Source organism: Sinocyclocheilus anshuiensis, unplaced genomic scaffold, assembly GCF_001515605.1.
Source record: "Sinocyclocheilus anshuiensis isolate Anshui unplaced genomic scaffold, SAMN03320099.WGS_v1.1 scaffold1833, whole genome shotgun sequence".
In the NCBI taxonomy this organism is placed as follows: Eukaryota; Metazoa; Chordata; class Actinopteri; order Cypriniformes; family Cyprinidae; genus Sinocyclocheilus; species Sinocyclocheilus anshuiensis.
This window is the reverse complement of record NW_015539842.1, coordinates 1,028,097-1,042,246: the sequence shown is the minus strand read 5'-3', so window position 1 is coordinate 1,042,246 and position 14,150 is coordinate 1,028,097. Positions and strand designations below refer to the sequence as shown.

Here is a 14,150-nt window from a genome sequence, read left to right as displayed (position 1 = left end):
ATATACACACATATATATATATATATATATATATACACACACACATATATATATATATATACACACACACATATATATATATATATACACACACACATATATATACATTGTTTTTTTGTTTTAATATAATTTAAAATATAATTTATTCCTGTGATCAAAGCTGAATTTTCAGTATCACTACTCCTGTCTTCAGAGTCTCATAATCCTTCAAAAATCATTCTAATATGCTGATTTATTATCAGTGCTGGAAACAGTTGTGCTGCTTTTTTTGGAAACTGTGATACTTTTTTCTTGATTATTTTATGAATAAGAAGTTAAAAAGAACAGCATTTATTTAAAATTCTTTACTATCTTTACTAGTCTTTACTATCACTTTTTATCCATTTAACACATCCTTGCTGAATAAAAGTACTCATTACCAAACTTTTGAACGGTAGTGTATATTGTAACAAGATTTCCATTTTGAATAAATGCTGTTTTTTTATTTTATTTTATATTCATAAAAAGAATCCTGAAAAAAGTATCACCGGTTCCAAAAAACATGAAGCAGCACAACTGTTTCCAGCACTGATAATAAATCAGCATATTATAATGATTTCTGAAGGATCATGTGACACTGAAGACTAATGATGCTGAAAATTCAGCTTTGCATCGCAGGAATAAATTATATTTTAAAGTATATTAAAATAGAAACTGTAATTTTAAATTGATAGAAATCTTTTCTAACAATATAAGTCTTTACTATCACTTTTTATCCATTTAACACATCCTTGCTGAATAAAAGTACTCATTACCAAACTTTTGAACGGTAGTGTATATTGTAACAAGATTTCCATTTTGAATAAATGCTGTTTTTTTATTTTATTTTATATTCATAAAAAGAATCCTGAAAAAAGTATCACCGGTTCCAAAAAACATGAAGCAGCACAACTGTTTCCAGCACTGATAATAAATCAGCATATTATAATGATTTCTGAAGGATCATGTGACACTGAAGACTAATGATGCTGAAAATTCAGCTTTGCATCGCAGGAATAAATTATATTTTAAAGTATATTAAAATAGAAACTGTAATTTTAAATTGCAATAATATTTAACAAAATAGCAGGGTTTTTTTTCTGTATTTTTGATCAAATAAATGCAGCCTTGATGAGCACAATAAACTTCGGTAAAAAAAATATTAAAAATCTTACCGATCCCAAACTTTTGAGCACTTTAATCTGGCATTTAAACGTTAATTTTAAATAGCTTATTTACAAAAATGGATGGAAAGTGTGTGTTTATATGGGCTCCTTATATCGTTTGGTTCTTTGGTGTCCTTTTTTGGAAAGACATCTACAGTTATCCTGAGAAAAGCTTGTAGAAAATACAGATTTTTGAGAATCACCCTTCAATCTTTTGTAAATAATCTATTTAAAATTAACGTTTAAGTGCCAGCACTTGACCAGAGCATATCTCTGTTTTTATATTAGACCTTGAAAACCTTTTATAAAAATAGTTCTTTAAATTACGGCACAGTCTAAAGGCTGAAATGGTACTGCATAGCAGAAATAACCCACATGAAAACTAAATTAACATTTAAGCAGTAGAAATAAACACAAGACATGGATGGCAGTCCTGTTTCTTTAATGCCTGAGGCTTTGGGAATGTATGTGGCCTTTGGTGGATGCTTTGGTAACACCCGTGGTATCCGCGGCACGCAGGACTAGGCGGGTTTCACCGCTTATAAATACACCCACTAGACAAGGCCTAAATTCACACTGCAACCTCCCCGTCTCATGCCTGAGAGAGTGTGGTGAGCAGTATAGTTGATATCTACAGTATATTGTGTGTGTGAACGTTCTGAGTATCAGTGTTGGTGGACTCTGCGTGTGTGTGTGTGTGTGTGTTTATTTATAGTGCTGAAGAAATATAAGCCTACTCGTCTGCAAAACAATTTCATCTGACCCGTGTCCTCCAAGCCTGGACTTGGCATTTAATCTCACACACACGTCACTGTAAAATCAGGTTATATAAAGTGGATGGACGCGCAACTCCGAGCACATGGCAGAAAGTCTTATCGCTCCAGATATAAATGATGCTTATATAGACGAATCAAGATGTAACTCACATACACACACACTTAAAGAGCCATAGCTGTCAGAATTTCTCAGAATATCTTCTTTTATGTTCGACAGAAGTCGTCACAGTTTTGGAATGACATTAGGGTGAATAAACGATGACAGCATTTTCATTTAGGGGTGAACTATGCCTTTAAGGCAAAGCAAGTAACTCTAATCTGTAGTAAACCGTATTACTCACCAGATGTTTGACTCCACCCATGACAACCACCCCAACAACCAGCAGGCCAAAATCTGCAGTGGAACTCTGTAGGTGAGCCTGATGTTTGCTTGAAGATTGGGTGAGTGGCACATCAGCCAGCCAGTGTCTCCTCCTGCTGTCGGTCAGGTTTACAGTGCAAATGTTAAGGGTCAGGAACCAGGCCTTCCAGAGGCCCAGTTGGATAATTCAAACTTAAAAGGCCTGTCGTAGCAGAGTAAAGAGATAAAAAAAAAATGGGTCACATGGGTTGTAAGAGACAAAAGAAAAGTACTAATACTAATAGGCTACTAATAATTTAATAAAATAAAGCAAGGCAAAGCAAACTTTACAAACACAAAAAAAATCAAAAAGACTCAAAAGAGCAGAGAAAAAAAAACAAAGAGAAGAGCAAATCAAAGCAAAACAAACAAAAAAGCAATTCAAAACAAAGCAAAGCAAAACAAATTAAAAACAAAGCAAAGCAAAGCAAAACAGCAAAGCAAAAAAAAACAACAACAAAAAAAAACAATTCAAACAAAATAAAACAAACAATAAACAAAAAAGCAAAGCAAAGCAAAATGAAACAAAATAAAATACACCTCTAACATTTAGCATGTATTATTTACAAAAAGAAAGCTCAGGTATATGGAAAGCATTCCTAAAGGTGTGTCAGTACATGCCAAGTGACAAAAGCCTTTCATATATTTTGAACGACACCCTGATGCACTCCAGGGTTCAAACAATAGAGCATGGTGCTAGCAATGCCACAGCCATGGGTTTGATTTTCAGGGAATGCATGAAATTATAAAATGTATACCCTGAATGCAACGTCTGCTGCTTTGGATAAAAACAACTGCCAAATGCATGAATGTAAATCGTATCAGCCTGTGTAGGAGATCAAGGGTACATAAAGGAAAGTAAATATTGTTGAGAAAGTAAGAGCGGGATGTTTCTCAGCATATAGAACCACAGCGTAGTTCTTGGCACTAGTTCAAGCTCACTACTGGTCCCCAATGAGCCCATTCTAACTTGTGCAATGGAGATGCACAGGGTTTTAAAGCCACATGGGTCTTGATTACCCTCAATAAATGCACAAAAATTCAAATTCTCAAATTCTCAGTGGCTGCTTAAACAAATAAAACAATGCCAAAAGTGCCGCAGACCACAGTGTTTACACATTTTGGTGTAATTTCTTGACATTAACCTGGGAAAAGAGAAATGATTTTAACATTGCATCAGCTTAACTTTTTATTTATATCGAACTGCCAACAACATGGACAATGTCCAATCTGAAGGTTGTGTTCGGTGGACCACCATACAGTCTCACATTATAAGTAACTCTATTCCTCATAAATACAAATCTAGTGAGGTAAGAGTAATGCTGGTGATTAAGTGTTGCTGTATCCGCGTTCATCTCCATTTCCTGCTTACGAGGCTACAAACTGTATGAACAGCCCTGTTTACTATATCCACTCATACATATCCTGGCAACATTGGCGTCCCAGGAAAGAACTGTTGTTTCAAAGAACCTTCGTGGGTCTCCACAGGAAGGAAGTTCACCCCACTCCACCCGGCAGGGGTCAGGGCCAGAACGTGTCAAGGGCTGGTGCACACGTCTCAGCACTGACAGCAGGAAACAAAAAGAGAAATGTTGAAAAAAAAAAAACGCTTTTCTCTCAAAGCAACATTCAGGATGTGTACATATCAAGAGGTTTCTGGACGCCCTGAGTAGACCAGAGTAATGTCTGACATTTTCACTGAATATAAGCAATACATTTTTGTATTTTAACCTTTCTACTCTAAAAGACTGGAGAAGTATAGAATAAAATATTTAAAGAAAATTAGTGCTTTCAAACGATTAATCACGATTAATCGCATCCGAAATAAGTTTTTGTTTACATAATATATGTATGTGTACTGTGCATATTTATTATGTATATATAAATACAAACACATGCATGTATATATTTAAGAAAAATATGGTATGTTTATATATAACTAAAACGATTAAAACTAGTTTACAGCACAGATTTATAGCTTCATTATCATAATCTCTTTATCTTTTACAGAATCTCATTATGTTTGGTTTATGCAGTATACCTTTTAAAGATTCAAGATGTTTAAACAGAACAGACAGATCCAGACTTCTATCAAAAATACATAACCAGAGAACACTTCCATGCTTAAGTGAGCTGATGGGAATGCAAATATAATAAATGCTTTTTACAGTTAAAAAGTCATGACTTCATGTCTGCAGATGCTTCAAATGTCTGAACTGATGGCATGTTTTTGTGCATTTTCAAACATAATCTTGAACTCTGAGTATGTACGATCCACCCCGACACTTGACCAACATATAATGTCTCACAGAACAATGACTTCCATTCATACCACTGTAACGATCACCATGCTCAGGAATTAGACCTGAAAGACTTCTACAATGAAGGTAAGGTAAAAAAAAAAAAAAAGACGAGCTGACTTTGCACACACCCACTGTAAGGATGCTTTAAAAACAGCTCTATTAAAATTGGCAGAAAGTCTGCAGGTAATGAATTACCACTAGGGGGCCCTATCCAAATAATCCAAACGGTCTCTAACAACTTCCCTCTTGAACAATTAATCAGCTGTATTAAATCTGGTTCTGCTTCATGACCTAACACAGTAAGCAAAATAGTTTAATGTACAAAATGTTTGTATTTTTATATTATTAGGCTATACAAATACATACAATATTATTATATTATTACCAAACTACATAAGCTCAACAATTTGCATAATTATTAAAATGTCTTGAATCGGAAGATTGATGACAAGAAGTGACAAGAAGTACAGCTACAATAAACATCACCGTTTTGAATATAGTGAATATATGTTGATTATGATCTATTTCTGGTTGCCGCTTACATCCAGTGTGACGAGGTCATGTGAAAAAAAATAAATCTAACACTGTACTGTTTTAAACATCTAACGTGGAATAATGATAACTGTTTTAATTACTATAAAACAGTAGGCAGATTATAGTATAATATGGTATAACATATAGTACAGATAATGTCTCTTTCTCATTTGCGAAACCCACAGGTCACTCAGAGTTGCACTGCTCTGTTCTTCACCTGTCAGACGATAATGCTGACGTCAAGAAAGAAAGAAAGCTCGTTGGTGCCCACTGCTGGACGTTGAGAGAGAAACGTCCGCACAGACACTTACAATGTTGTTGTTGTTTTTTTCTTTTCTCTCGAAGATTAAAACACCCGCTCATGTGCTAAATCTGTCCAGTAAACCCCCCTTCAGCGCATGGGTGACCCGTATGCAGAGGCGGTCAAAGTACTCAACTCCATTACTTAAGTGAAAGTACAGATACTGCTGGTCAAATATTACTCCATTACAAGTAAAAGTTGTAAAGACAGATTTTTACTTAAGTAAAAGTACAGAAGTACTTGCTTTTAAAAGTACTTAAGTACCAAAAGTAAATTTCCTTTTTTATGTCAATACACTGTTTTATTAATGTTGTATGTAATATTTTGCAATACCTCTGAAGCAACTTACAATACATTAGCCATTTAGCAAAATCAGACGATATTGTGTCTAATATAAACCACAATATTAACTTCTTATTATTGAATTGTTGTAAATAAATATCACATTTGGGACTGGTCAGTGCTCAAACAATGCTGGGAAATCACTTCATGTAGCCCCAAGAGTGATTACTGATAAACTGTCTACTTTGAGGATCTTTATAGAAATGTAGTGGAATGAAAAGTACAATATTTGTCTTTCAAATGTAGTGAAGTTAAAGTTATAAGTTTCCAGAAACAAATAATACTCAAGTAAAGTACCAATACTCAAAAAGTGTACTTAAGTACAATACTCAAGTAAATGTACTTAGTTACTGTCCGCCTCTGCCCGTATGCCAGTGGATATGTCGGACAACCGCTAATAAAACTTGTTTCAAATCCATGTATCGTTGTAAATCATCAAGTTGTTTTACCACAAACACACACCCTTCCCTACAGCCCGACACAATAGACTGTGCGTCAGTGGCGGGTTACACAACTGCCTATTCAAATGAACTTTTAAATGTTTGTGCACAAAAATGAAAGCTAAACTACTGAACACCCCTTCAGCATAGACTGTGTGACATCCTGTGAGCTCCGTATCGCTCCAAATTATCCAGAGACATGAACAAAAAGAGAGTACACTTCGGTAAGTATTTATTTTGTTGTGTGTTATTTTATTGCTTCCTTCAAAGCAAATGTGTTAATGTAAATTTACTTTAAACATATTTAAAGGCAACGTTTTAAAAATCAAATGGCACACTGGCAGAATGAGAAGGATTCGTTTTGGCTTGCTCTTCTGTGAAACATAAAAGATAGGCTATTAAAAATGGGTTCTGTGCATATTTTTGTTGTCGCCTCTAGCAAATGATATCCACAGAGGAAGACGACAACGAGATTTTCAAAGAGATACGTTCATGCCGCTTCCGTATGGACGTACGTACGGTAAGGTCACAGAACTACTAACGTTTTGCAATAAGAATGTACGCCGATAATGTAGGCCGATGGACACCGTCCAGCCCTGACTTTCCCCCGTAAGCTTAGTGCCACTCACATGGCTTCCCATTATGTTCGCCCTAAAGCAAAACCTTCAAAATCGTTAAGGTAAATAGGCTACCTAACCTAAGCTCTAGTTGTGTGCAATGTTGTTTTTGTGGTTTGACAGCGTGAAGAACGTCTACACAGAGAAACTGCAAAATAAACGACGCACTTTTTAATTAACAGTTAAGTTGCGCAGTTGCAAAATCCTTCATTTTTAACTTTTTTGACAGTGCCTAGATTTAGGCTACTATTTGGAACCGACCATCTTAAATGTAGTCATGTCTTGACTCACTGAGTCAGTCAGTAGCCTAAAATAAACAGTAAAAATTTAAATAAATAAATTCAAATTACATTTTGAAACCAAAATAAATGATACACTCAACATTAAAATATATATTTTAAATACAAAATATTAAAATAAATGCAAACAAGTAAGACTTTCTCATAAGGTAATACAGAAATATGTTTGTGTGTTCATCATACACAGGGAGAAAATGGTCCCATGGTAGGCCTACTTTACATGCTCAACAGAACCATAATCAGCGAGAATTACCAACAAACAGAGGTGAGGTGTAATGGATTTTTTTATGAAATTACTATGAGAAAAAAAAAATTCTTCAGTATGACTACTTTATGTCTCATTTAATGCATTTTATTTTAATTAGGTTATGGCTCAAATGTCAAGACAGTTTTGAATATAATTATAAAGGATCTGCAGCCCTTAAGTTCTGTGACAAGACGTTATCTCACAAGGACTCTACAATCCTCTTTAGATGTTCAGTTAAGTGCCTCATGGATCCGAAATGAACTTCAGAACCTTTACAGGCACAAGAGGGTGGAAGTACAGAATGCAGTCAATAACGCAAGTAACCTCGCTGTCTCAGCTGAGTTGTGGAGCTCCAGTGAGAAGGCGTTTTACCTGACAGTGTCCTGTCACTTAATCAGTGAAAACTGGAAGCTGAAATCGTATGTGCTAGATACATCCCATTTACTCACCAAGCATACAGCAGAGAATGCAGTAGAGCACCTTTTGAGAATTTCAAACGAGTGGAACGTCACAGAAAAAACTCAGATTGTGGTCACAAATATTGACGGCATTAAAAAGGCCCATAACAATGGAGGCAGATGGACCTATATACCTTGTTTTGCTCATACTTTGGATAGAGTTTTCAGAGAAACCATACAGAGAACTGACTGCGAATCTGTACTCAGGAAATGTCAGCAGATAGTTGCGTTTTTCCACCAAAGTGACAAAGCCTCGCAAAATCTCCAGCAGTACTGTGCTTCTCTCAATCTCAGGCAAAGTGAACTGACTCAATCCTGTGGTCTAAATTGGCTTACTACTCTCCATATGCTGAAGAACATCTCAGAGCAGTGGCAAGCCATTTTTAAGGTTTTTGTCGACAGACGAGCGGATGATCTTTGCCTGAATGAGAATGAAAGAAAAATAATGGAAAACACTGTGGCAGTGTTGAATATTCTGAAGGATGTCACAGAGGAAGTAGGAAGTCAAGGGTTCAGCCCAATCTCAAAAATCATACCGCTTGTCCAAAAACTGCAGGAGAGGCTGAGAAACCAATGGATGGTGGGGAATGGAATAGCAAAGAAACTGTCAGAAATATGTGACTATCATATTGGCAACATCAAGAAAAACCTTTGGTTTAGAGTTAGCACAGCACTGGACCCGCGATACAAAACCAGCGTGCTGCAGGACTCTGGCATTGAAGATATCACAGCAGAAATCAGTAAACAGATCAGAGGATCTGCAGAGCACTGCAGTCGTGACACTGAAAGTGAAGAGTCAGTCTTTCAAAAGTACTGGAAAACAACAAGCATTTCAGTGAACGCACTTGATTTCTGGAAGAGCAATGAAGAGTTTAAAAAACTGGCAACCGTGGCCCGCAAGTACCTCACAGTGGTCTCCACTGCTGTTCCAATGGAACGTGTGCACCAGCTGCAAGAATCCCAGCTTGTCGACAGCAGAAACCGTCTGGAGCCAGAAAATGTCAATATGATCCTGTTTTTGAACAGCAACCAATGAATTAAACACATTATGTACTATACGTATACTTTATGTAAATGATGCTCAGCACTGTACATTTTTCAAATACGAAATGTCAAAATGTAAATATCTGTGACATGGATGCCACCACATCCAAACCTGTAAGAGTCTGTGAAATCTATGTATTAATCTATGAATTCAAATGTAATTCATTTAAAAAAAACCTCTTTTAAAAAAATCTTACAATTATTACCAAACATTTTTTAAATCATTTGTTACAAATAATATAGTAGACTACCTTAAAAAAACACAGTGAGCAAGCCCAACACAGACACAATCGCAAAAAAAAAAAAAAAAAAAAAAAAAAAAAAAAAAAAAAAAAAGTAGAAAGAGATCAGAACCATTTTCTCAGAAACGCAACCGAAACTGAACAATAAAATAAGGTGAGGCAGGCAAGGTGGAGCTACATTTAAACCAAGCCAGACGCAAGAGATTTAGCTCCCTCCATAACTGGATGGTTTTGATACTCATTCCAGGGCATTTTGAGAAGTTGGACAGTTTTCTTTTTTAAAATACTTGCTTACAAACTTGTTGAATATGCCGCAGATTGCATCTTCATTTGGTGAGTGTTTGATTTTCTCTAAGAAATTATAGGAAGAATAAGCTGTTAAATTTTAAGGATATTATAAGTATACAGTATATCTACAGGGAGGACCAGACGAGTTCAAAGATACAGACCCTACATGAAGGATCAGCACAGGGGAAAAAGAGGTGAGAACATAAAAGGAGAAAAATAAAATTCTCTATGGGTTCTCTTTATGGAGCGTTAACAAATGGGCAAACTAAATCACAAATTTAAAATTTGTCTTAAAATCAAACCATCTGTATTTAAATTTAAAATCAAACCATGTATAATTTTGCTTTCAAGATCCTGTGCTTGACAGTCATAATGATTCAATACTAAATTATATTATGCACAGGTATAGCACACCAGACGAGTTTGTACTCGCGAGCACAAGTTTAAGGCGGTGTTCTAAAACCATAAATCTATTGACCATACTGGCTTTAAAAATGAAAGTTCATTTTTGAGCGGTGTTAGTTGACTAAAAATGACAGCACCTGACACACACACTTTTTCTTGCATTTTAACCAAAAATCTTGATCCTCGAGACAGTAAAAAAAAAAAATGCTTTCCATTTCCCATTTCCAAGCACATACTCTTTTTCTTCTAGGTGATCAATGGAACCCCTTACTGGATATGATTATTTCAGATTTACATCCACATACCATAGTTGAAGAGCCTGGTTTCTTACATTTCTACAAGTCTATGAGTGAAAGGTTCCAATATCCACCAACATCTACTGATATACTTTTAAAGCTTCAACAATTGTTTTCCAAAACAATACAAATTGTGCAAAAAGGTCTAGAAAGGGTAGATACCGTTGCATTGTCCTCTGAAGTGTGGAACACCACAGCAAACAAAACTTATATGACAACTACCTGTCACCTGATTGATAACACATGGACTCGGCGATCATATGTTTTGGAAACCACACCTCTACCCGAAGAATATAAACCCAGTAATTTTATTGGACAGCTTCTGAAAATAGCAGATAAATGGGGAATTGGAAGCAAGATTAAAGTGGTAGTGACAAATGAAGATGGGATAAAGAGAGACATGAAAAAGGCAGGATGGGATCTCATACCCTGCTTCGCCAACACACTGGATTTGGTCTTCAAGGAGACGCTTGAGACGTCTTCTGACTGGAAAGAGCTGGTGCAAAGATGTCGTAAAATATCAAAGTATTTTTCTAATGTTGAAGCACAAAGTCACCTCAAGAAGGCACAAAAAAAGCTGCAGTTACCGCAATATAACCTGGCTCAGTCCAAAGGTGATAAATGGCTTTCTACGCTAAATATGCTAGAAAGAATCTCAGAGCAGCATGAGGCCATACGCCTAGTGCTAAATGAATTTAACGTTGACTTATTGTTAAGTAAGCATGAAAATAAAAACGTAACAAAGACAACAACATCCCTCAAGGCGTTCCAGGATGTCATATCACCAGCAAAACGATACCACTCACTCTCAGACATTATACCGCAAGTGGAAGCAATAAGGAAGAAGCTAAAAGAGTTGCAACAGAGCGGAAATGAGTTTGCTAAGGAATTAGCACAACGTTTAAATCATCACTTCAGTAGAGCCAAAGAAAATGACTGGTTGACACTGAGCACCGCTCTTGACCTGAGATACCGAGACGTCGCTCTCTCTGAGAAGGGGATTTCCACCCGCATTAAGAAAAGAATCATTGCTGAAATGAAACACCTGGATGAAGAGAATCAAGGGAGAAGCTTTAGACAGCCAGACAATTTTGATAAGGTTCTGAGGAGATACTTGGAAAAGGAAATGTTGCAGAGCGATTGGGATCCTCTTGCATTCTGGAATTTCCCAAAAGATGAAGACTGGTACCTGAGTGAAGTTGCACGCAAATACCTGGCTGTTGCATCTACCGCGGTCCCGGCTGATGTTGCCTTTGACATGGAGAAAGCCAGACTCGTGGCCAGTCGAAGAAGCAGCTTGGATCCAGAACATCTAAATATGATGCTGTTTCTAAATGGCAACTGTTTCCTCTCTTAACTCATTATTTAACAAATGGGAAAATGATCATAGCCTGTTTGTTGTGAAAGATGAACATTCACAAAACATGACATATTAGCTATCACGCTATCAGCATATCAATTAATATATATTGTAAGGGGTATAGTGGTTAATTAAAGGATTTTTGTATTTAGGAAGTATTTACTATGTATTAGCTATTATTGTCTATAATGCTAACAACACATCAACTAATATATATTTTAAGGGGTATAGTGGTTAATTAAGGTATTTTTGTATTTAGGGAGTATTTACTTTGTCGATTCAATAGTCAATATTCAATCAGTGAAAATATGTACAATGCATATATTATTCATGAAAATGACTTTGTCTGCACTTTCTCAGTAGCTTAAGTGACTAAAAGTTTTAACAGATTTTACACAATTTCTTGACAAACCTGTAAATAAACTTTGCATTGAATCTCTTATTCTGCTATTTAAAAAAAAAAACACATTATCCCCCAGTTCCACAGACAAGGCTTAAGCCTAGTCCTAGACTAAAATGTAAGTCTGAGCTGTTTCAACCGAAAGAAACTTGCACTAACTGATCTTAAAATATATCAGTGCCTTTGTTTTGCCTCAAGATGCACACCAGTAATGTTTTTTTCTAAGGCACGTTTATAAAAAAATACTTAAATGTCCTAATTGAACTATGGCTTAATCCTGGTTTAGGCTAAACCCTGTCTGTGAAACCAGGCCATTGTCTCTTAAAATATAAACTGTACTTGTGGAATGAGGATTGACCACAAGATGGCAGTAGGAACACATTTATGCTATAGGCCTAGAATGACACCTATAAAATAGAACGTAATAAATATAACTTTTTTTGTTGTTGTTACATCAATCAATCCATGCATTTAAAGCTACCTCATGGTGTTCTTACCTTATTGTTCATGTTCACCTTCCGCTCCCCCAATGTATTTCCCATGAAAATCCTAAAAACATTTCAATCAGAACCCATATTAAATGCTCGATGCAGTCTTGGTAGAGCTGTTCTGTTCATGTTTCACGCTTGTAGAGGTCCTCAGAGTTACTAAGCCTGAGTATCTCCATTTTAATCAAATTATTATTAACAACAACTTACTTTTTGAAATCTAATATTTGAGGGAATTTAATCAGTCAGATCTGTTGCATCGGCATAAAAAGTGCATGGTGCAAAGGCAAATTTCCCTGAGTCAACACACTGGAATAGCTGTGATACAGTAGTTTTTTAGCCTGAGGATGGTTATTATGCATGTAAATCTACAATACTGGAGAACTACGACATGAACAAACTTGCTCAGGTATTTTGTTTTACTCTTAAATGATGATTCGCATTGACAGTCGTGAACATCAGAACAAATTACGGCCCTCTGGTGAAGTTTACCAGCTTTTTCTTTTATTGAAAAATATAACTGTTATTTTGCAAGGGAAAGAGAGGCAGGTCATTATATACATTATTTCAGTACAGAATGATACAGACATTAAGTGAAAAAAGATAAACAGCAAATACCTAGACATTAAAGAGATGGTTTTATACTATACTTTAGTGTCTTGTCACCATTTTCTGTAGCAGCTGTAGGAAGATGTGGCGTTATAAATTATTACAAACCTGTGTGCATATAATAATCAAGCAAAGAATCTATAGAAACCTCTATGCAATTGTATATGTATGGTAGAGTTTTGTCTCGGTAAGCATAGATACAAGTAAAAAGTATTAATGGCCTGAAAGAAAACTACTCAAAAACTGTAGAGGGAGCCCTGCTGCTCTCAAAACCTGTTACAGTCCAGTGTTCCAGCTCACTTTCAGTCTCACAAATCCAGTTCCGGACATCTGGTCGTCTTCAAAAGCTTTGCGTGCAGTGTGATATCTCCACGACCACTTCCTTAACCCATAAATTGAACAAAAATAGGGCAGCAAAAGAGAGGAAGAGAAGAGATTGGCACATTTGATTATCTTCCGTTTGTGCTTGCAGACAAAACGGCACGATGCAGCATTTCAACCAGATATAAGGCAACACAAGCCCCTCGTACCCCATTAATAAAGCCCTTTCCAAACCATCCTATACCCACCCTGAAAAGCACCCTAAGAAACATGGAGTCAGCATTACAAACATCTTTCTAGAGCTCTTATAAATCGTACCTTACTTGTTCCTCTGTTCAAACATGCCGATTTCACAAAACAACGAAAAACACTGACAGGTGAGCAAGGAAATAATGTAGCTGTGGTCTTGGAGTGTTAAAGTTGATACAAAACCTAACTAAGCTCACAAAGTGTAGGTAAAAGGCCACAGAGAGATCTGTACAAACAATTCTGTACCACAGAAACCAACTGAAAATAACCAATTCTACAAATGGTGCCCTCTTCGGTTCCTAGTGTGCTTATATAATGTCAGATTACAGGGCCAACACTGTTGACTAAACAATAGCATCAATCAAAACACTCAAATATACAGTAAATTAATAACTGAACATGATGTACATATATCAAGAGTGTAACACTTTTAAATTATCTCCACAAAACATAACTTTGTGTCATAAGAAAAAAAAAAAAATCAATTTCCCAAAGTGCACAATGAACAGTTAATACTTGATTGGCTACCAGGACATTAATAGATGGT

General features: G+C 36.0%; 2 protein-coding genes across 2 annotated transcripts; both read left to right on the top strand.

Annotated features, from left to right (window-relative positions):
- The first annotated feature begins 6,722 nt into the window (after positions 1-6,722).
- LOC107684484 (uncharacterized) lies at positions 6,723-9,273 on the top strand. The gene is made up of 3 exons (XM_016480740.1): positions 6,723-6,800; positions 7,428-7,461; positions 7,562-9,273. Exons 1-3 carry the CDS (start codon positions 6,723-6,725, stop codon positions 8,935-8,937), a joined length of 1,488 nt encoding a protein of 495 aa, XP_016336226.1. The 3' UTR covers positions 8,938-9,273.
- A 22-nt stretch (positions 9,274-9,295) lies between these two features.
- Positions 9,296-11,789, top strand: LOC107684490 (uncharacterized). The gene is made up of 3 exons (XM_016480745.1): positions 9,296-9,520; positions 9,607-9,669; positions 10,131-11,789. The coding sequence occupies exons 1-3, from the start codon at positions 9,496-9,498 to the stop codon at positions 11,531-11,533; spliced, it is 1,491 nt and encodes a 496-aa protein (XP_016336231.1). The 5' UTR covers positions 9,296-9,495; the 3' UTR covers positions 11,534-11,789.
- Positions 11,790-14,150: the final 2,361 nt, after the last annotated feature.

Excerpts from the sequence above, each read along its gene's own strand:
- LOC107684484 (XM_016480740.1), top strand. The coding sequence starts at position 6,723 with ATGATATCCACAGAGGAAGACGACAACGAGATTTTCAAAGAGATACGT. Across the intron at positions 6,801-7,427 it reads TCCGTATGGACGTACGTACG|AACCATAATCAGCGAGAATT; the intron begins GTAAGGTCACAG and ends CATGCTCAACAG. Across the intron at positions 7,462-7,561 it reads AGAATTACCAACAAACAGAG|GTTATGGCTCAAATGTCAAG; the intron begins GTGAGGTGTAAT and ends TATTTTAATTAG.
- LOC107684490 (XM_016480745.1), top strand. The coding sequence starts at position 9,496 with ATGCCGCAGATTGCATCTTCATTTG. Across the intron at positions 9,521-9,606 it reads GCAGATTGCATCTTCATTTG|GGAGGACCAGACGAGTTCAA; the intron begins GTGAGTGTTTGA and ends GTATATCTACAG. Across the intron at positions 9,670-10,130 it reads TCAGCACAGGGGAAAAAGAG|GTGATCAATGGAACCCCTTA; the intron begins GTGAGAACATAA and ends TTTTTCTTCTAG.